This window comes from Carassius auratus, chromosome 20, assembly GCF_003368295.1.
Source record: "Carassius auratus strain Wakin chromosome 20, ASM336829v1, whole genome shotgun sequence".
Lineage (NCBI taxonomy): Eukaryota > Metazoa > Chordata > Actinopteri > Cypriniformes > Cyprinidae > Carassius > Carassius auratus.
Genome location: NC_039262.1, coordinates 10,623,740 through 10,645,810, shown reverse-complemented (window position 1 = coordinate 10,645,810; position 22,071 = coordinate 10,623,740). Strand labels below are relative to the sequence as shown.

General features: G+C 38.8%; 1 protein-coding gene across 2 annotated transcripts; it reads right to left on the bottom strand.

The window, feature by feature from the left end:
- Window positions 1-159: 159 nt before the first annotated feature.
- LOC113120883 (sushi domain-containing protein 6-like) lies at window positions 160-21,737 on the bottom strand. 2 transcript variants are annotated; one of them, XM_026290995.1, is made up of 7 exons: window positions 21,510-21,737; window positions 17,416-17,570; window positions 5,577-5,768; window positions 4,595-4,789; window positions 3,855-3,993; window positions 3,043-3,464; window positions 160-2,417 (listed from the first exon to the last, which is right to left on the bottom strand). In XM_026290995.1, exons 2-7 carry the CDS (start codon window positions 17,525-17,527, stop codon window positions 2,392-2,394), a joined length of 1,086 nt encoding a protein of 361 aa, XP_026146780.1. In that variant the 5' UTR covers window positions 17,528-17,570; window positions 21,510-21,737; the 3' UTR covers window positions 160-2,391. The 2 variants fall into 2 exon arrangements, with proteins under 2 accessions (XP_026146780.1, XP_026146781.1); XM_026290996.1 differs by having other exon boundaries at window positions 3,043-3,461; window positions 21,510-21,736.
- Window positions 21,738-22,071: the final 334 nt, after the last annotated feature.

Genomic DNA, 22,071 nt, shown 5'->3' with positions numbered 1-22,071 from the left:
CACAACATTAATTATTTACCAACGGTATCCGCACTTTACCCTCAATACAAAGGAATCTATTATGTCATATGACAGCACGGATGTAATATATAACTATAAATGTATTTATAGAGTGAACAACAACATGACAAGCGTAAGAATCACCAAAATAAATACACCTTTAGAGCACTTCAAATGAAAGCTTTAATTAGAAATAGTTATATACACACTGTAGAATTAAATTAAACTTTATACAAATATTAAAATACTATCTTCACACCCACAGCAATGTACAGAGGGAAAACCAAAAGAAGTGGGGATGGGGAGCTGGGTGGATGAGTCAACTTAAATTACATTTGCAGAAAAACACTGTACAACAGTGTTTCACACACATCCTAGATATCCTTTTTTTTTTTTTTACTTGTGTCCGTTCTTTTAAAACTTAAAAACATCCTTTGAACTTAAACTGATAAACAAGAGAAATAAAACCTCAAAAGTTCATATTTCATGTTCACTGAAAAACAAACAAACAAAAAAAGCTTTTGGGGGAAGTATGGGTGGACAATCTTATGTCACATCCTCCAAAGGAGTAAAACCCTGTCTGAAAAACAAGACAATGTTTAATGCATAGAAAAGAAAAAGTAAGGCCATAAGGAAACTGAAGACAAATTACCATAAAGCCAGTGAGCTTGAAGAAACACATGATTACAAAGTGAGAAATGTATGAAATGTACAAGTTAAGGCAGCAGTAATATTTTGCCTTCAGTTTGCATGAAAAAAAAAAAAAAGTAAATCCAATTTACAAAAACAAGCCAGGAACACAAAACTGAGGATGTGCAGATAGGCAAACTGCCCTCTCTCTCCAAAGTCAGACACGTAAAAATATATATATATATTTGATGCATGATGACAAACATCAGAATTCTGAGTCAACCACAGGGGATATACACATGAGGTGACGATGGGCAAGTACATAAAACGCAAAATTCATTGGTTTTTTTTAAATGTACATTTGCCAAAAGAACATGTTGAGTGAAGAACAAGGCCATTATCTGGATCTTTCATATGTATTTATATATAATGAAATATTTATATTAAAAAAAAAAAGGTTGTGCATTAACATCTGATAATATCTGATTCATGATTAGTTTTTTTATGGCTGAGGTGATTAATTAAGAAAACTTAATAAAGAAAGCTCCTACCCTTGATAGTCATCTTTTAAAATGTTAGGCATGCCACAACTAGTTTAGCAAATCATTCAAATGCAATACATGTGGCTTAATTTTCATTAATTAAAAGTGTATTAATCTTGCTCAAATCCAAGTCCAAGTCAAATCTCTTAAGGTATAGCCCAGTAATGAACTTAGTCAACACCCAAAAATGTCCTCTTGGAGATGAACATACATGTGATTAAATCAATCAAAAATCTAATTAAATATTTTTTACTTGTGCGTGCAACACATAAACATGAGAGAGATATACCAGCTTTTAAAAGGAAGAAATAACGATGAATTATTTCTCTGAATGAGAACCGTAATCTCACGGCTTCTAACACAAAGTATCTCTCCCTCACTTTGGACAAACAGACAAGGAACATCCATTCTAGTTAAATAACATCTCAATTAGAAAATGGAGGTATTGAAAATGTTTCCTATTTTGGGGAAAAGAAGCCTAGATGATACTTCAGCCCTCTTCGAATCACAACAGCCACAGTCACACAGGCATCAGAAACACACACACACACACACGTATGCACGCACAGAGCACAGCACAGGTACTTCTTGACAAATAAAAAGGCAAGCATGTATTTAAATACAGTACAATGTAGATTGGTTCAACCCTGCGTCTCGCACAAGGAGATGATGGAGATGGTGCTATGCGTCATGCTTCCATTGTGCTGTGCTCCTGTGTGTACGCGCGTAGAACGAAACAGAAAAAAAAGAAATTGCACAGAACATGCAGCATCAAAGAGAAAAGGGCCTGGCTTAGCAAATCCTTGCTGAACTCTTCCCTTCACAAGAGGTCACAGTCATTGACGGAGCAGAGGTCCACAACGTAATCTGAATGCATTCATTTGTAATTAGTGATTCCTCGGCGTGACGAGGTAAGCCTTTGAGTGCAACTGATCACTAGCGAGAAAAGGTGCAACGTGTTAAACTCTGGCATTTGCGCATCCCTTTGAGGGGTCATCCGGTGGAAGGGTCTTCCTGTGAAGAGAGCCGCTGGACTCCTCGGGGGCCATGCAGCTTTTAGAGCCCAGGGGCACGCGATTTGTTGGCAGAGGGACAGCTGTCGGATCTTATTTACTGCTGCTTTCTGACGGGTGGCTGCGGGGTACGTGTTTGGTGAGAAGCTTTAGGGGTTACAGTCCTGGCCTGCGATGACAGAGAGAGGGGCGACTGCACACAAGACTCAGGCTTCCTTAAGCAATGGAACATCTGGAGAAAAGACATGAAGAAAGTATGATGTTAGGCGAAGAAATTAGTATTTTACTACATCATTTAATACAAAAAAAGCCTAAAGAAATAGAATGTAGTTGTTTTTTTAAATTTAAAATGCATTTTCAAAAATACAATAACTTGGAAAAAAAATAAAATAAAATAAATAAATAAATAAACAATAATAATAATATATATATATATATATATATATATATATATATATATATATATAAAATATAAATTATCATCTAATTGTAATTAATAACATGTATTTTGCAGCTATAGTGTTTAATACTTAGACAGGTAAACTTGTTTAAATATTATTAATAAAAAAGAAAAATATATCAGGCATAATAATTTTTTTTTTAGCTAAGATTGAAAAATATAATGTGGTGGGACAGCCCCAAAACAATACTATAATATTATACATTTTTCAGATTAAAAAAAAAAAAATAATAAAAGTGTACATATCCTAATATAAAAATTTACACAAAAATACATGTCATTAATTTAAAATAACCCTTAGAGATATAATATGAATTGGCCACATAGGTTTCTATATATATTATCATCGACATGTCTTTAAACTACACATCAGCTCTAGATTTGCAAATGAACTCACCATCGCCATAGTCTTCAGCAGAGGTGACTGAGAGCAAGCTGTGCTGATCGCTGCTCTCGCTGCTGTGTCTGCGGTAGAGAGGCGCAGCGGCACCAGGCTGCTCTGCAGCCCAGGAGGGAGAGGATGAGGAGGATGGAGAGGAGGAAGAGGGCACCTGGTGAACCAACACAGTCTCTGCGTGACACGAGGACGCAGCCGTCGAGGTGGAGGGAAAACTGTAACTCGCCTGAGCCTGTTCGAGAGGTTCATTCAAACCCTCGGCCTGAGGGCCCTCCGAAAGCACGATCTGTACCCGAGACTCAGGAGGGGGCACAGAACCACCGCCTGCACCATACACTGCCTCTTCGTAGGAGGGCAGCGAGACCTGAACGCCCTCCACCATGATGGAGGTAGGTTGTCCTGACACACCCTGCTCCCGGCTGCTTTGAGACAGAGAAGGACAGATATAGGAATAAAAATAAGACCTGCCTGATCTTCGGCTTACATCACAGTGAGCTGATTACGCAACAGCAAAATACAGGAACAACAGCACCGAAGGGCAGATGCCATATTTATCCATGTCCAACAGTCGGAATTACGATCGACTTTAAATCTGCATGATACTAACATTAGTACAGTACATTTATGTTCTCAAAAGATTTGCATGCATTGGTGCCAAAGGACACGTTTATATTCTCCTGAAGCCTTCTTATAACGTCAAAATAGGTTAGGTTTTCATCACCATTTCCATCCTCTCACTTATTTTTGGAATTAAATAGGCCTTTTTGCTGCTGTTCTTTTAAGTGCTCAGTAAAAATGAGACAGGGCCTCACCGGCTGTGGTGGAAGGACTTGAGTTTGGGCTGAAGCAAAACGAACAGCACGACCAGCAGCAGGATGAGGACCACCGAGCTGGCAGTGGAAGCTACGATAGACAGAGCCGGCATGGGCAGCTGGGACTGCTGCTCCTCACCTGGAAGAGAAACACTTTGTTTGATTCACTGCCGTGTGTAATGCCAAAGAAACAAAGAAGGTTTGTGGAGATATAAAACTAGGTATAGTTGAAAAAGCCAACTTAAACCAGCCTAAGGTGGTTAGCTGGACAACCAGCCTGGCCACACTGTTTAAATCTAGCTTTTTTTAATGGTTTTAGAGGGGGTAATTTTAGCAGGTCATGCTGGGTAAACCAGATGGCCAAAGAGCTAAAAACAACCTTGGCCTGGTTTAGTGTTTTTTAGTAGAGATAACTTCAATAAACTAATACAAATAGATCCAAACGTTTAAATTTAAACAAAGAGTACTCAAGTGTCTTTAAACTTTTAACTCCCATCCAGTGACTGAGTACCCAAAATACTCACATATGATGGTTGATGCTTAGAATTCAGCTTTCTTTGAACTACATTTTCTGACACTGTAATGAAATCACTCGAGTAGTTTGTACATACCTACATTACAGTAATTTACCAAATGTACAATGATTCTCCGTTCTTAGTCTGGTAATAAGAAGGAAAGCGATCCGTATGTGACAAGATGGCTGAGTTTGTGGATCAAGCTCTTGCTGCTGTGTGACATACCTTGCACAGAGTGACAGCTGATCTGCATGGGCGACTTCCACTCTCCATTGTCACAGGTTCGGAAATGGTATCCTCCTTTCAAAATGTAACCCTCATCACAGAAGTACTCAATCACAGTGCCCTGGGTCAGTCTGTGGCACGGCGAGGGGTGGCAGTTATATCCTCCGTTCTCTGGCACACTGGGTGGTTGACAAACTGTTGGAAAAAAAAAAAAACGTTTGTGTCAGTGCGAATAATAGGAACTAGGACTGCGCAATATTGGGAAAAAATGACATTGCGATATTTTTTTTTTTTTGCGATATATATTGCGATATTTTTTCTTACAAACAAAAATGGGGTGAGCACACTTACATTCTCATTTTAAATGATTTAAACATCGACACCATCGTGTCAATTGATTAATATGCGCGAGGGAGAGAGACCAAGACAGCGCTCGTGTTGTTTGAAGACGGCTCGCTCTCTCTGTCTCCCTCGCGCACGCTCTATCTCTCTCTCTCGCACGCGCTCTCTCTCTCTCTCTCTCTCTCTGTCACTCTTGCACAAACGCTTTCTCTCTGTCTCTCTCACGCTCTCTCACTCTGTCTCTCTCGCGCTCCCTCTCTCTTTGCCCTGTTAAACTTGCATGTGGTTTTCAGTCCTGTCAATGATAAACTTTCACTCTATGATGGTTAAGCTGTGCAATTAATCCGCGAATCACATTCGTCAAGGGCCGGGGAGCAGCTGGCCCTTACAGTTAATGAATAACAAATCAACTACGACAGCCTACATCGCACATCCTGCGATGTGACTACCGTGGATTCGTACATCGCGATATCGATGCTTAAACGACACATCGTGCAGCCCTAAAAGGAACCAGATTTGTTTTTTCAGCTCAGAAATGTAATCTTTCGTCATGATGTGAACAGCATTAGCTTTCTTAGAACAGAATACAACTGATAAGTAAACAGGAAGAGGACGCTGAAGAGGGTTAAATTGAACATACCGTCATTTTTGACACAGCGAGGTGGATCAGAGGACCAGTGGCCTGAGACGGTGCAGGTGATGATGCTGTAGCCATCCAGCGTGTATCCTGGATCGCAGCTGTATTGTAGCAGCGTGCCAACAGAGAACGAGCCACGATTGGTTTCCGTCAGGTTCCCATGGCCATGAGGCACAACTGAGGGTCTGGGACAACCTACAGGAGGAGAAAGAGCAGCCGTTAGCTGAAAATTTACCAGGTCATATTTCCCTTGGGCCCAGTTAATGTCCTTCAATACAACTCTGAAAACAACAGTTATGTAGACAACAAATCCAATCTGAAATCCTCATAATTGTGAATGAAGTAAAGTGCATGGATGACAATGTTCAAGTATGGTCATATAAGCTCAATTTTAGCAAAATGTCACAAAAAAAAGTCCATTGCCTACTGTCAGTGACAGACGTAGCAATGTATAAGTGACACAGAAGTCATTTTTAAACCAATCAGCTCTCTGTTAGTCAGCGCAGCAAATTCACACAACAACATCAACGTGAGTGAAATCTACACGGGGAACTTTATCACAATAACGCAAAACTCCAGAAGGCGAGGATTTCTACTTAAATGACGGGATTTTGCCATTGAACTTTCACTGAGCAACAGTAATTGTCACTTCAACTTAAAGCTGGTTCAAGATGTTTTGAAGTAAGACTATAAAAAGCCTATGTCTTCATGGTGGATAATTTCTGTCACTTCCACTTGCGATTATTCGGGAACTAACATCACAGACTGACAATGGAATTTTCAAGTGTTAAAATACCCCAAAATGTATTTGCACCTAACTCTAAAATTCATTATGTGTCAGAGAAAAAGGCATGTAAAAAAGGCAATATGTATTATATCCCTCCTCAAGTTAACAAAACCTTCACCCAGATCACACACATACAATGTCCAGCCTTGAGATGGATAACAGAATGCATTTCTGCCCTCAGGTTTAATGGCATAAAGCCAGTGGTGTCTCTTTCCCCTCTCATTTTCTCCTTTCTCGCATGCAAAAAACCCCACATTTCCTGAGCCCCTGAGCCAAAGCTTCATTCACACAAAAGATCATGTGAAACACGTAAACATGTTTATCACCTCATTACATTTATCCAGCAGAGAGAAAGAAAACAACTCAAACAAACAGGGTCTGTTTGGACAGACCCCCTCCGTCACTGTGTTCTCTAATCTGAGCTTTTAACATGCTCTTAAGCTGCGATCAGCCGATTATGGACTCAGAGGATGGACATACAGCTCTATCTCTTCTGTTCTGACACCAGACAAACAGTCAGGATACGAACCACAGATGCAAAGCTTCACGATCCATTATATCAAACATGTGCAACATCTGTAAGCAGTTGTTTATTTTTTTAAATTGGAGTCTATGAACTGTATTTTAATGCACTTTTTAAAACAGAAATGTCTGATTCTGAGTGGATACGCAATGATATGACATTTAAGTTGAGGTTTAGATGAAACTTGATCATGAGACTGTTTTTTTCCCTTGTTGTCATTTCATTGTTAGTTCGTGCGTCACTGAAAGGCAGGATCAATCAGGAAAATGAAAGAATCGCAGAATTGCGGAAGAACATTTGTTAATATCGGCTGCTCAGACCTGCCATGACAAGTTGGACCGGGCCTTCACGACATCTATAACTGATTGTACACTTGACAATAGATACCTATCTTAGGAGTACCACACGTGTGCCAGAAAACAGAACGTCCAAGGTTCCGACTGAAATTCCAATGAACCTGTTTGCCTGGCAGAAGTTTTGTAAGAAACTAGGTTAATTTTGTCTAACTCTAATAGCAGATCAAATTTACCACAAAACAATTTCCTAATGTGCCTTTAACTGGATCCCTGACCTACTCTACTTAACACTGATAATCTGAATGAAATACGACCCGTTTAGACAATGGGATGTTTGGAGAGAGATCGCAACAATGACACTAAATGTCAAACACATGGTCTTGAACGGCCTTCACCCTCCAACTGTCCACGATGCGGCACCCAAAAAAAAAAAAAAAGGGATTTACAGTGGAATGAAATTCTAATTATCCTTCATTACAAATGGCTGTGGTCTAAAGCGGATCATATTACTGACCACTGCAGTGCGCAGCTGCTCAGTGACACCAAAACCCGGCGGCCCAGCCGTGGATTAGACCCTACAGTCTCCCTTTTAAATATGTTTTTGTTGAAGATCTCCTTATTACATAGGATGAAGTGTTTTTCCATCTCTATTGTTTTCCCCTGATCGCTCCTAATTCAGATCCCTGAGATTGTAAGCAAGCTGTCAGAAAATGGCAGATGGGGGATTTGTTCCTCTTTCCCATTTATGGAATTTGTAGAAATGGAGGAGGGTTCATCTCTTACAGTTATAAATCTAAATTAAGAATGGGCAGTATGACCAAAATCTTAAATTGGAGTATGATTAATTTTATAATCACAATAACAGTATATCATAACTTATTTTTACTGGAAACACATCCCCCAAATATTTCATAATTATATAACCATGTGGTAAAGTCTATTTCTCATCCTCAAAGACGCAAGTAGTTCATAAAATGAAAGTGACTATTTCATTTGAAAATGAAGAGGTCTGGTGTCAGTACATAAGAATAAATAAATAATAATAAATAAATAAAATCTATAAAAACCCAGCACAAAGCTTCTTCCATATGTACAAAGCAAAACAAAATGATTTAACATTACAGGCATTTTTTTTTTTTATATCTCTGAAGGAAATGTTTTATATTTACCAAGGAAGCATTTACTTAATCAAAATAACAATATAATCAGTAATAATACAATATATTATTACAATTTTAAATGTGATTACGACAACTGCTTTCTTTTCTTATATTTATTTTATTTTAATTTCTTTTTAAAAATGCAATTTATTCCTGTAATGGCAAAGCTGAATTTTCAGCATCCGTTCAGTCTGTAGAAATCATTCTAACAAGCTGATTTGGTGCTGTCCAAGAAACATTTCTATACCAGTCTATACCAGCTGACACATTTCTACAGTCATAAAGCCCAGCTCTAACCTCACGCAGGGATTCATTCATAATAGATGTTTGTTCATTGAATTCTTAATACGGTAACCACCAAAGCCAGCTTCACAAACCTCCTGAGATATCCAGTGGTGTCGGCCAACGTGTTTATTGCACTGTAAGTTTGACAAGGTTTATGATACAAATGCACAACAGCTGCTAAGATATGGGACCCAACCTTGACATAACATGTCTTGAATGGTTCTCAAAGGGCTAATAACAGTATGTGGTTTCCTTCTTGCAAGAAAACCCTACATGAGAGAGAGAAGGCATCCGTATGTACAGGACTCATGTTTCTGTGTACATAACATGGTTTGGACGACATGAGTCCTGCTGCCGGCGGGAGAGAGGGTTGAGTTGATATGTGTGAGTGTGTATATATATGTGCGTTTACTGTATCCACATATGTTTTGAGATGGACTCTAAGGGTTAAAGGGAAACACAGCAGGGGCGTTTCATATCTGTGATGGGAAAAGCTGACTGCGAGAGATAAAGCAAACCCATAGCCTCTCACGGCCAAGCAGGAAGCCGGGTTTCAGCGAAAGGGGTGTCATTCCTGCAGGGACAGAGGAGAGGAATACGTTTCCACACGCACATTTCTCATAACCAAAGAAAAAAAAAACCACAGCAGAAATAGATGAACTTGGCTGCTAGAGCAAAACGAGCCCTGACAAGACATCCTCCAAGAGACTCTCCCTAGATAAAAGACTCATCCATTCGAAATGAATCCACCAAATCATTAATGATTATCGATTCAAAACAAACTTCGACCAAGATGTTGAAAAAATGTACTCTTAAATATTTCCTTAGTGCATATTTTTTTATTTACCGAGACACAGTAACATAGACTGGAAATCAGGGGAAGAGAGAGAACAATCAGCTGACAAAACAATACAAATTTATAATTAGGGATGCAATGAAATATAGCCAATATTTTAAAAAGTCTATAATTTTCATGGTAAGCAATAAATGGTTGACATTATTAAACTGTGATATTATTTTGTATCCGAGTAAATGACAAACAAAATCAATAGTATAAAAAAAAAAATTATGAGATTTAAGAAAAATCTAAAATGTACAAATAAAATAAATTAAAGATCCAATATCAAAAAACATTTACAAATCAATGTAAAATGTCTAATGTCAAGCCATAAACTAATACAGTTAAGTACTGACATATCTTGCCAAAATAACAGATAATATTGATTACTGGCCATTAAAAAAGTGAAATGTAATAAAGTAAATAAAATCACAGCTGTCAATATCACCCACAATTTCTAAAGCAATTCATTCCTAATATATTTAGTGTCTTTTTGTTTGGGAGCACCCATCATACCCTGAGAGCCGTTAGACGTGGACAGCAGCGGGGCCTCAAATAAAGCCCGTCTTCTGCGAGACAGAACAAAAGCATTAACCCAAGCTCCACGTGTTCTTTATTATGCCCTTTTACAGCCCGAGGTCGGCAGCTGACTAATTTAAGCAGCCCGTCCTCCTTGAACAGAATCGACTGGGAGGGAAAACCGAGAGAGACAATCTGACAGAAGACACAGAGGAAGACTCCATTGTTCTTCTAGCCTTTGTCACAGTGAAAAGTGGCAGATGGGTGTTTGCACCCTTCTGATTCTATTCAGACAGCTGTGAGGCACAAGTAACTCCTCTTCGGTGTACAAAAAGGGAAACAAGGAAGAGATAGAAAGCAAGAGGGGGCACTCGGTGCCCCTGCTGTGTCTGCTATCAGCGGATGGCTCTAGACACAGTGCTCTTGTGTTCGAGATCTGCTGCGTCTTGGCTCACCCACTCCAGGAATGCACTCGGCCCACAGCTAATGACAGACTGGAGCCTCTGTGGTGCACACAAGCAGTCGGAGCAAAAGCTGCTGCCAGTCAGCCGCCTGGATGCTTGGCCAGCAGCTGTACTCAGAGGTGCTGACATCCATTGTGCTGGCTAATGGCTACTAGGAACATGAGTGCGAATAAAGCATTCGCCTAAACGGGACTAGGTGACTTAGGGTCAATGGTGAACGACTATCAAACACAGTCCACACAGACAGATGGTGCAGTGAGTTGTTGTTTTGAAGCAAGCCTGAAAGTGTTTTTTTTTTTTGGCAATGCTAAGTAAAAAAGGGTGGAGTGTTGTTTTCTCAGAAGGATCTACGCAAATAGTTTCACTTTTTAAACCTCACGCCAGTGGCAGAATACAGTCACATCACAAACCAATAAAAAAATAAAATAAAAAAAAGTGTTTTTTCAATATGCAAAACACTGGTAACAGCAATCTCATAGAAACTTCCTTAAAATAATTTACACTGGCCGAAATGTAATAAAAAAGTTCTGAAAAAATAAAAAAAAAACTCACCTTATGTTGCAATGCCTGATTCACAAATGAATCATTCAGACCAGTTCTTTGAACCAGATCAACCGATTTACTAAAGAGATCCTACTAAACAGAATGATTTGCTCATGAATCAGACACCAGATGACTAGTTTTTCACTGAAAAACAACTTAATTTGGGTCTGTTTCACATCTAGAGTTATCAGACTTTTATTAGATATTCACATTATTTTTAATGTATGCACAGGTGGGGCCATTTGTTACTTAAATGTGCAAAAGCTTCCAGCATCAGCCACTTCCAGTTATTTTAGCACTATAAAAGACCGTCCTCTGTGCTGGCAAACTGGTATTTGTTTTCCAGTTTTAATTCATTATCATAATTCTAAACATGTTTGTAGTGAAAATAGTTTTACTGTTCACTAGACTTGTTATGTGCTTATAGCAGCTTATGAATCGAAAGTTTCGCACAAAGGAAATCGCTTGCAGCATTACAAAATAGGCAGATGACATGACACTTTTTTTGCTGCTGCTTTTCTTTGCTGTAACATATTTGAAGCTTGAAAGCTTTGTTCTTTGTAATTACATGGAAAAAGCCCTAGTGCAATCTTCAAAACTTCTCCAGTTTTTTTTACAGATGTAGAAAAACAGGTTTGAAACTGAAATAAAGTAAATTAAGCAACAAAATGTATACTCTGCATATACACAACTCGATTTACATCTACTGAGAAAGATTGTAGGCTAATCCTCATATGAGGAACAGTCTGTAAGTCACATATTTCCTCATAATGACTTGATGTGAATCAGGAACTCGGTCTCGCCGAGCTATACAAGGCAAGATGTGGGTTCTGTATCAATTGAATCACCAAAAAGAGTTTTGTCATTAAAGGCGACAAGATGAGAATGGGCTTTTATAAGCTCCCGTGGGCCAAACTGAGTGATTTCCATGATGTGTAATGAATATTAGAAATATCCACTGATAGTCACAAAGCTACAAACAAGTGTACATGAAAAATAAATAGGTCAAAGATAAAAATAGAGAGTATGAACTCAATCGTGCCATCGTGTTTGACCAGGGTGTAGAGAGACACGTAGGGTAAATACGAAACCGATCACTCTTTTCAAGAAGTGTAATAGAATTCCTCCATGTTGAAAACTAGTATGACTGAAAGCTAAAAGCTAAGCTAGCTGTATTATCAAACACATCACAAATGGCACCATCAGCTCTTGTTAGTTTTTTTTTTCAGTTATGCAAATAGACCTTACTTGTCCACACTAGTTTAAAGAGACTATATGACGGCCGAAAGACTGGCTTTGCTAACAGCCTTCTGAATTTTAAAATCACAAAAGCAACAACCTATGTCCTGTGCAATTGCAGGTCCTCAAAGTTTTTGAATGCTGTAATTTTCCACAAAGAAAACAAATAACATAAGCCCTGTGATTCATATAATTCCTAGTTGCTTTCATGAACACTTAGCGTAAGGAAAACAACTCAAATGCTTTGACACCCACACTAACATCCTCTAAAATATTCGATATAAAATTTAGGGACAGAACATCTGCTAAACTTGTGGTATTAAAATAAGCAAGGTCTAGAAAGCACATTAGCAATTGTGCTATTTTGTTAACAAGATAAAAAAATTAAGCCTAAAATTCTTCAAGCAAAGATTAACAATAGTGGTTGCAGCCGTTGATGCAATGTATTGATGTCTGGCAGTCTGCAGGGCCTTAGCCATTTCCCAGACGCTGGACAACATATTAGAGCAGAAAACTAAGTTAAAGAACCTAGAGAACTACCGTATGAAACCATAAGTGGAAAAAACATAACACTCAGTCTGAGTTATGAAAGGGAAGCAGACATCTACACATCTGCTTCACATGGATTTTCCAAAGAAGAATCAAGTCTGTGCCGTAACTTGTTTAAAGTTGCATTACAACGTAACAGAACCAAAACTTGAGGAATGTAAAGTTTATAATTTCAGTTCAGTTTATAAGTTCACAGTTCTCATTTTAGTCATATAATGTGCCTCAAGCAAACATCACTTTTACTGGGAAATTTACCATCAGGTCATAATAGTAAGTACAAGGGCTAATTTGCAAACATCTCAAACCCACACAAACCACGTCCTGACGCAAATTAATAATTTGATCTACACTACAGTTTAAAAGTTAGGTAAAAGGTCAGCAAGTTTTTTGTTTTTTTGTTTACATTTGAAAGAAAATAACACTTATTTAACAAGGATGCATTTAATGGATAAAAAGGAAAAATGAGGCATTTACAATGTAAAAGATTTCCATCAAAATATTAAGCAGCACATTTGTTTTCAACAATGATTATAACTGTATTTTTATTGTATTTTGGATTTAATAAATGCAGCCTTGGGGACCTCAAGAGACTTTTAATATTTTTAAAGTTTAATATTTTACTTTACCTCAGACTTTTAAACAAGCCAAGTGATACAGTTAATGTTTTTAGCATGCACATGAAAGCACCTTAAAAGAATCAATCACCATTAAACAATTTGTGTTGGAAAATTCCAATTATTTCTGCTTTTTTTGGTTATTCACAATGCCTATTTGTCTATGCTATGCTAGCACCTCATCCAATGTCATAATGGTTTGTATCCAGTCTTTACTGAAGTGAGAATTAACACTAGATAACATATGGAAGCGGTATAGTGACAAATCAGAGTAAAAAGTGAGTAACATGGGAAATTCCTCTAGCTCACAAAGTGCCTAGTGCTAAAAACAGTGTGCCTTCAGGGAGCTGCTTTTCATCCACACTCTGAAATAGTGTGGGCTGAGTCAAGCTACAGAAACCCTAAGATCAGCCTCTGAGCACAGTAAGTTTTTTTTTTTTTTTTGCCTTCCTGTGCTACTTCCTCTGGTTTGTTTTTGTTCACTATACATGTAAATGAAACGATGCAATAGCAAGGCTTCTGAAAAAGAATTCTAAATAACATAATTTTATAAGTAAGATAGGATCTGGCCCCTCCCTGCATCTCCAAGCTTTGTGGATGCTTAAATGTTACACAATCACTATCTAGGTGCTTTGCCTTGTAAGAAGTACAGTGAATGTTTTAAGAGGTTCACTGTAAAGTTGCAATCGGCAAACTGCAGGACCTGTCTTGACATTGATGACCAGCCAATCGAGATTCTACATGGCCAAAAGAATGTGCAGACCCAAACAGCACAAATTATAGGTATTATAGGAACATTGCTGTAGGGATGCGCTCCCATGTACATGCATTGATGTCTTTACTGGAATAGCAAAACCTATTAATCAAAGTGGGTGTTTACATTGTCGTGGCCATGCTGTATAATATGATTCTTTGTTTTGTGTGAAGCACCAACAATTTTATCAATAGATCTTTGTCGTCACACATCTGATTCAGGTTCCTCTTTCAATACTCTGAAGCCTTCAACAAGTTTCCCTTAACAAGTTCTACAACAGTCCAGACCGATACAGATCACAGGACTTCAAGTGATTTGATGCATTTATGCCCACTAAAGCCCCGCCTAAGGGAACCTTCAACCACTTAATGGAGAAATTATCAATCCTTTCTCATAAAAATGAATAATAATGTGCTAACTGATGATTTCGGTTGAATTAATTCTGTACAAAAAAGTAAGATTAGTAGGTAAAACATCACCATGATTATCTATGAAAACTAGCCATCAGGGGGGCATGAGCAAATCATACAAAACTTAACAAATTATATTGTATAACTAATTCAACATTATATATACATACACATACACACACACACACACATATATATATATACATACATATATACATATACATATACATATAAATATATATATACACATATATGCACACTGAAGATAAGATGGACAGAAAGAAAAGGGGTGCTTAGGTGGACACTGAAAATAACTGCCAAAATATGGCGCAGTATCATCGACAGACTTTCATTGGATGACCTTGAAAAATCATCCCTTCTGTCCGTTGCTCAGTGTGTGGGAGGACTAAAAATGTAGCATTCAGCCGGTGTACTAGATCCATGCCAAACACGTGTGAGCAGCCATACATCCATGCACACACACACACACACACACACACTACTTGGGATCAGTTGGGACACTTTTGTCCCTGGCTTGACTCTGTGGTGCTGAATCAATATGAGAATGTGGTCGCTTGGGATCAATGGTCCAGCCCAATTCCACCATCCCTCAATCTCTATCATTTATTCACCAGGCTTAGTGCTCTCAGTGACTCATTACATAAGGCAAGAGACACTCATTTGCCTGTTGAGCTGCGTTCACGTGTTGTTCAGGGGAAATAGTGCAGATGCCGTGTGGTTTTGGGAATGGAGAGTTAAGTGCTGTTCAGACTGGATTATTTTTCAGTTCGGATGGGATTGGGAGCATCCACGTACTCCATTTCATTTCATAATTTGCTTCTGGCCATAGTCATAAGGGGTGTTTTCACATCGGAACTATTGGCAAAAAAAACCACTTTTTGCTCTTACCTGAGGAACTAGGAACTGTTTTAGTTCTAGGGACTCCGTTTGGGGGAACTAAATTAGTCTCGCATAGCCAGACCTTCAGACTGATGGCTGAAGGTCTGGGAACCTTTGGCTGTTTTGAATAGCCAAGAACAGTCCATATGACTGACAGGTAAAGCAACCAATCACTTTTTTTTGTGCCATGTCAAGTTTAGGGGTGTGGAAATGTCTCCACAATAACAAACTCTTAGACATATTTTAAAGGGAATATGCCGCGAACTTTACATAGTTCACATACTTCTGAAAATCTGAGTTTAGTTGATCCTGATAAACTCTGATTGTCACAGTTGTAAACATGATAGCTTTCTTTTTCCATGAAGGGGTTTGGCTTCACAGTATCTTTCTTTTCAGGTGGAATGTTAAACAATGCAACATGCATTGAGCTGCTCTCTGAAATCATTTAGATTTCAACTAATCTATGGGAAAGTGGGGAAGTCGTGGCTTCGTGATTAGAGTGTTTGACTCCTAACCCTAAGGTTGTGGGTTTGAGTCTCGGGCAGACAATACCATAACTTAAGTGCCCTTGAGCAAGGCACTGAACCCCCAACTGCTCCCCGGCCACTGCAGCATAAATTGCTGCCCACTGCTCCGGGTGTGTGTTCATGGTGTGTGTATGTGTGTGTTCACTGCTGTGTGTATGCACTTTGGATGGGTTAAATACAGAGCACGAATTCTGAGTATGGGTCACCATACTTGGCTGTATGTCACGTCACTTTCTCACCTTCACTTTCATCCGATGATCACTTTGAATTTTGTGTGGCTTATGCATCAGATGTTCAGTCAGTGTTCATTCCATCTCGTTATCACCAAACCCACGTTTGTAAATGCCGTGAATACAGACGTTGCTGTCAGTTGCTTCAGAGTTCACACTGCCGGTGCCAATGCAACCAGAAAAAGGGTCCAAGGCAGAAAGTGGTTCTCTAGAAGCTACCCTACTGGCTAGTTCCTCAAACTACATGGTGCGAAAGCTCCTAATGAATTTTCTTAACTTGGAAACTGATCTTTTTATACACAATTTTGGTATGGAAAAGTCATGTACTGAATATCAAAATCTTTGAAAGTACTGTATCAAAATTAGAAATTCCAGTACTGTAGCAAAACTACTTTGGTGTATTTAATGTTGTTGTTTTTGGTGGCCGAAAGGTCTACAAACATAAAATGCCGAACCACAAATTCACTTGTCCTTCTCAGAAAGATCAAATAAAATCTCACAGGGCTACAGAATAACTTGAGCTTTATAAAAACACACACAAGTGCCCAAGGTCACAAACACACCTCGTCTTTTAAACAACACTTCAACTGCCTGTCAACATGGACATCTGTTTTTGTTCTCAAGCTAAATCTGCCATGAAAAGCAAGATATAGAGCTATGTTAGTGAGGGAGATGCTGTATGAGACTCACACAGAAAAAGGGGCAACAGACGCACACAAACCCTCAGTGGCGATTGAAAGAGATACACAGAGAGAGAGAGAGAGAGAGAGAGAGCCCATCCCCCACTAACACCTCCCAGATGCTCGACTGAAAACAAAGAAATGATGCTCATTTTATTCCATCCGGAAGCTTAAGACCAACGGTTATTTCTGTTATCAGAGCACTGAGAGTGACACATACAAAAGAACAAAAACCTTTGTCTTTGACATCAGGAATCATAGATGCCAACAGACAAAACCCACTAAAAACCATCTGTGACTCAGAATTATGCAGAAACTGAATTCAACATAATTCATTGAAAAACATTGCCTGACACCTCCATTCCTGCAAGTTACTTCACATATTTCATAATCTAAGGACATGTTACATCCTATGAAATCAATGAGGCAGTTGTCAGCATCTTAAATATCAGTGTCAGAGTGGATGGCAGTGGAAGGTTGAGGCGTAGGAGGAATATGGAGGAGGTTTTTGTGAATAATCTCACCTGAAGCTTGGCCTGTGGGGAGCATGCCAAGGAGGAGGAGCAGAAGGGATGTGGCGGCCACCCTGTGAGCGAGCGAGGCTCTTGTCTCACACGCTACCATTCCATTGCACATCTTTCAGCCCTGCTTGTGCAGCAAGAATCCTCTCCGGCTGAACCTAGCCACAGAAACACACACGTAGTAGTTAGTGTAATAAAACAAAACATTTATGAGGCCTTTACAATGCTCACATGGAATTTGCGCTGATATTCACTTAAAATCAAGTAGATTTCATATAACAAGTCTTAAACCAAGAATCTAAATCTTTCTGTCACAGATGACAAAAGTGGGCTACATTATATTTTATGACCATAAATACTGTTTACCTTACAAGAAAATGCATTTTACATATTTCAAAATAAAAGTTTTAAGTATTTTAAACCACAAATAAAACAGGATTTAGTCTTTTAACCTTTGTTAATTCATTGCCTGTATTGTTTTTACTCACATTTTTCAAATTTTGCAATGTTTTTTTTTAGGACTATGTTCATGGCGAGTGCCAGGTTTAGTTATTCACAAATAAAACTAAAGAGATTTAAGACTATTACTTTCTAAAAACCTAGACTGAAGACTAAATTTGGATTTACTTGGTTAAAACCTTTTTCTAAAGTATCAACAAAAAACTAAAAAGTTTCTCAAAACTGTTCCTTTTAAAAAAAAAATCATATTTAAATAAATTTCACAAAATTCCACAATTTTATCCCGACAATAGTTTTTAATGTGTGAAAAACAGAGCATATAGAAGTTATAAGCAGTGTTTTCAATTGAAGCTCAATGGAACAAAAATAATATAAGTTTCAAAACATCATGGTTCTCGAAACTACCTCACATGGACGGCGTGAGAACTGAGAAACCATGAGGAACTGAATTGCTCATATCACAATACATCCTACATTTTATACTGATAATCAACAAAAACACAGAACAGATTCTGCAGGGTATCCATGTGATGTATGGTGGTGTTTACATTACATACAAAGCCTATTAGCAAATACAATATTGGAGAGTGTTAGAATCACATTACTTTTTACTTAGGGAAAAAAACAAGTGTGTGGCCATTACACAAATGAGAGCAGGTGCAACAGTGCTGCTAAGTGAGCACAAACCATTTGTCAGCATTCCTCCAAAACAAGATACGTACGTGTGTGCTGAAGGCAGATAAAGCTCAAGAACATGGGGTGCATGAGTCCCAGGAACAAACAGGATGCTGAGGCTGCAGCTACTGCTCCCACATGAGGCCAATCTGCCACTGCCGCCACACCTTTCCCCTCCTCACTGGAGAGAAGCACTAGGGTGTCCAAGGAGCACAAGGAGTGTGACGCACATCCCACTGGCAGAGAAAAGCTTGCCTGCTGCCTCATGTACCAAACAGACTGGAGCAGAAGAACATTCTGCAACAAACTGCTCAGTGCCAACACGATCCCAGAGTGGCAAAACTGCAATTCAGTCTGGATTCAATCAAAGTGACTAAGGTGTTGTAAAGATGGCATCCCGAGTAAGCGTATCGACTGACACGGCGCACAAATATTCAACAACATCTGCTTGAAAATATTTTCAAAAAGAGATAAATGACCATATCACATGCTGTATAAGAACCAAGCATTTATAAAGTGCACCAAACAACTCCATTGTGGATGTAAAGATCTAATTCACCCTAAAAATGAAAATTCAGCCACCATTCACTCGCCCTTATGTTGTTCCAAAAGCAGTAAGACTATAGTTAATATTTAGTCTAACATAGTAGCCAGACCTTCAGACTGATGGCAGAAGGTCTGGGAACCTTTGAATGGCCAAGGCCTGCCCAAGAGGCCATATGACTGACAGGTAAAGCAACCAATCATGTTTTGTTTTGTGCCGCGTCATGTTTAGTGGCATGGAAATATCCCAACAATAACAGACCGGTGTGTAAAACTCTTGAACATATTTGAAAGATTCTATGCCCTGAATATTTCACATACTTGTAAACATGACACATTTCTTTTTCGTAAAAGATCGTAAAAGAATTCTTTGTGAATCAATCGGTTTAATCAAAGTCTACATTCTTGATGGCTTTCGATTAAACATGTTTTTTTTTTATGATCTCTTTATTAACTTTTTGAACCATCAAAGTTTTGGTGGAATGGACTTTCAATAGTGAAGAAGAAATATCTTCATACGCATTTGCAAACATCCTGTTGGTTTTGAACAACAAGAGGGTGCGCACTTGATGCCATTTTTGTGTGACCTATCCCTTTAAGAAATCTGATTTGTACTTGAAAGCCATTCTTTACCACTTTGTGGTAAAAAAAACAAAAACATTTTTGACCACATTTTAAAGCGTAAAATGACAAGACAGGCCAGATGCCAAAAGAAACGTGGCACCACAGTTCCTGCTTTATCATACCAGAGCTGCCTCCAGGTTTTAACGTAAAAGGGTTTGAGTGAGAAATATGAAAATGCAGAGCCCTTCCAGCTGTCTGGAGTTTAGTAAGAGATGGAAGAGAAAAAAAGCTGAAAGAAAGAAACAAAATGGCAAAAAGTGTCCAGGCTGCATGACAGTAAATAAACAGCCCTTTGTTAAGCATATTATGGCCCACACAGTTCCTTTATCTACACCTTTGCACACAAAAGGCAATGAGGAAGAAGGGGACCAATAAGAGTTTGTGAAGGGAAGTTGATATCAGGTTGCTATAAATGATATCACATTGAAACAACCTCCTGATCAAGTTTCAACAAGTCAAGTCAAGCAAACTCTAGTAAAGATATGTACTTGGAAAAAGGTGTTGGTTTACAAATAGTACAAAATCAAGACAAGAACCAATGCATGCTGGCTCCAAACCAGAGACACCAGCGAATTAGGCTATAATAAAGAAATTACTGGTAGGCAGATGACACCAATCTTGTATTAACGACAAGAAATGTCATTATTGCCTCACTACAAAAATGTGCACCACATTTTTATTTGATAAAAGAGGCCAGGTATTTGGAGGTGGAGTGTGCTGAGGGACATGGTAATGTAGTTATTCTATGTAAGAGAGAAATAAGCCCCAGTATGTCCGGACTTAAAAGTCACACGCGCGGACACGTGCAACTGTTCCGAGAGCAGAACGAGCACAACAAAGAGAACAGAGTGTGTCCTGTAACTACTGTGAACGCAACACTTTTGACTTATTAAAACAAACAAAAAGAAAGCGAGGCATCACTAATAATCGCGGTTAGGTTTCCTAAAGTAATGCACTTTGAGGTTGTTTCTAACTTTTAGATAACAAGGTTTTTTTCTGCAAGTCCTCTTGCAACTTAGAGTGTTTACAACGGAGTGCTTTGTGTGCGTTTGTACGTTTCGACATGTAGTTTTTGCAAAACGAATAAATAAAACGGAATTTATATAACAGTTATACGCCGACTAAAACTCTCTGGAAATTTACACGAAAAAAACCGGTTGACTCAAATACAAAATACTACAACGACGATATTTAAGGTCCACCACTGACCGAAATAATACTGTAACACAATGACAACAATTAACCTATACTTGTCCATACATCTAAAACAAAATCAGCTGTTTGATAATATACATACAACATATATTTAGCAGATAAGGGAAGTAAAATGGAAGCCTATGGGTAATGGGAAGCTAACAACAGGCTTTGTCCGCATCGCCGGACTGGCGACTTTTGTAATCGCGTTATGACATACTAATTAAAAATCACATTTCCACATGAACCTCTCAGGATAATTACGTAACGGCGATCTGATTAATTTATACAACAAATAATCGTCATCAGCATTGATTAAAAATACCTTTCCATTTAACCGGAACAGTGGTTTTGATTGGATTAGGATTCACTAGCGAGCTAAATGGCTGTGAATTTTAAAGTCCTTTAACAACCAATACCTTGCCGAACAACTATTGCTATTTTTAAGTACGTTAACGTTACACAGGCTGAATCATTTGGCTATCGATAATTGTTAGCTTTTGCGATATCAATTGGTTCAGATCCTAAAGACTCCGTTTAGGCTAACCATGTTAGCTCAGCTAACGTGAACTAACCTTCACAACGCAAAAAAGAGATCTTACCAGTGAATGCCCTCCTCTTTAAAAATCAGTATCGGGTCACCATGGAGCTGCGTCGAATGGATGGAAGTCCCAAGGTTACTGTAAACGCGGTTTATGATGGGATCGCCTGTATTCGAGGATTCTGACGGCCCTTCTCGGTCTCAACAACCGTCTACGGAGAAGAGTGAGCGTAGTACCTCCCTACTGTAGGAAAGAGCTGTGAGCTCCACCAGCGGCCTCGCTCTCACACCGTCTCCATGACGACCAGGCGAACTGTACGAGAGAGGGGCGGGACTTACGAGGTCTGCTAGTTCATGAGAAATCAGCTTTTTTTCTTTTACTGTCTATGGCTTTTAACCAAGGGGCAAGGAACTCGACCAGAAGTTGAAGTCGGGTGGGGGCTGCCATCTTTTAGCAGAACTTCACTTGCGTTAGCATTCCCATTGACTCCCATTCATTTTGGCGTCACTTTGACAGCGAATAACTTTACATCTGAGGCGTTTAAAGACTCTGTTTGTCCATTATTTATTTCTAAAGATACACGGAAATGTATAAAGGGCTCCATTACCTTCTATGTTACATT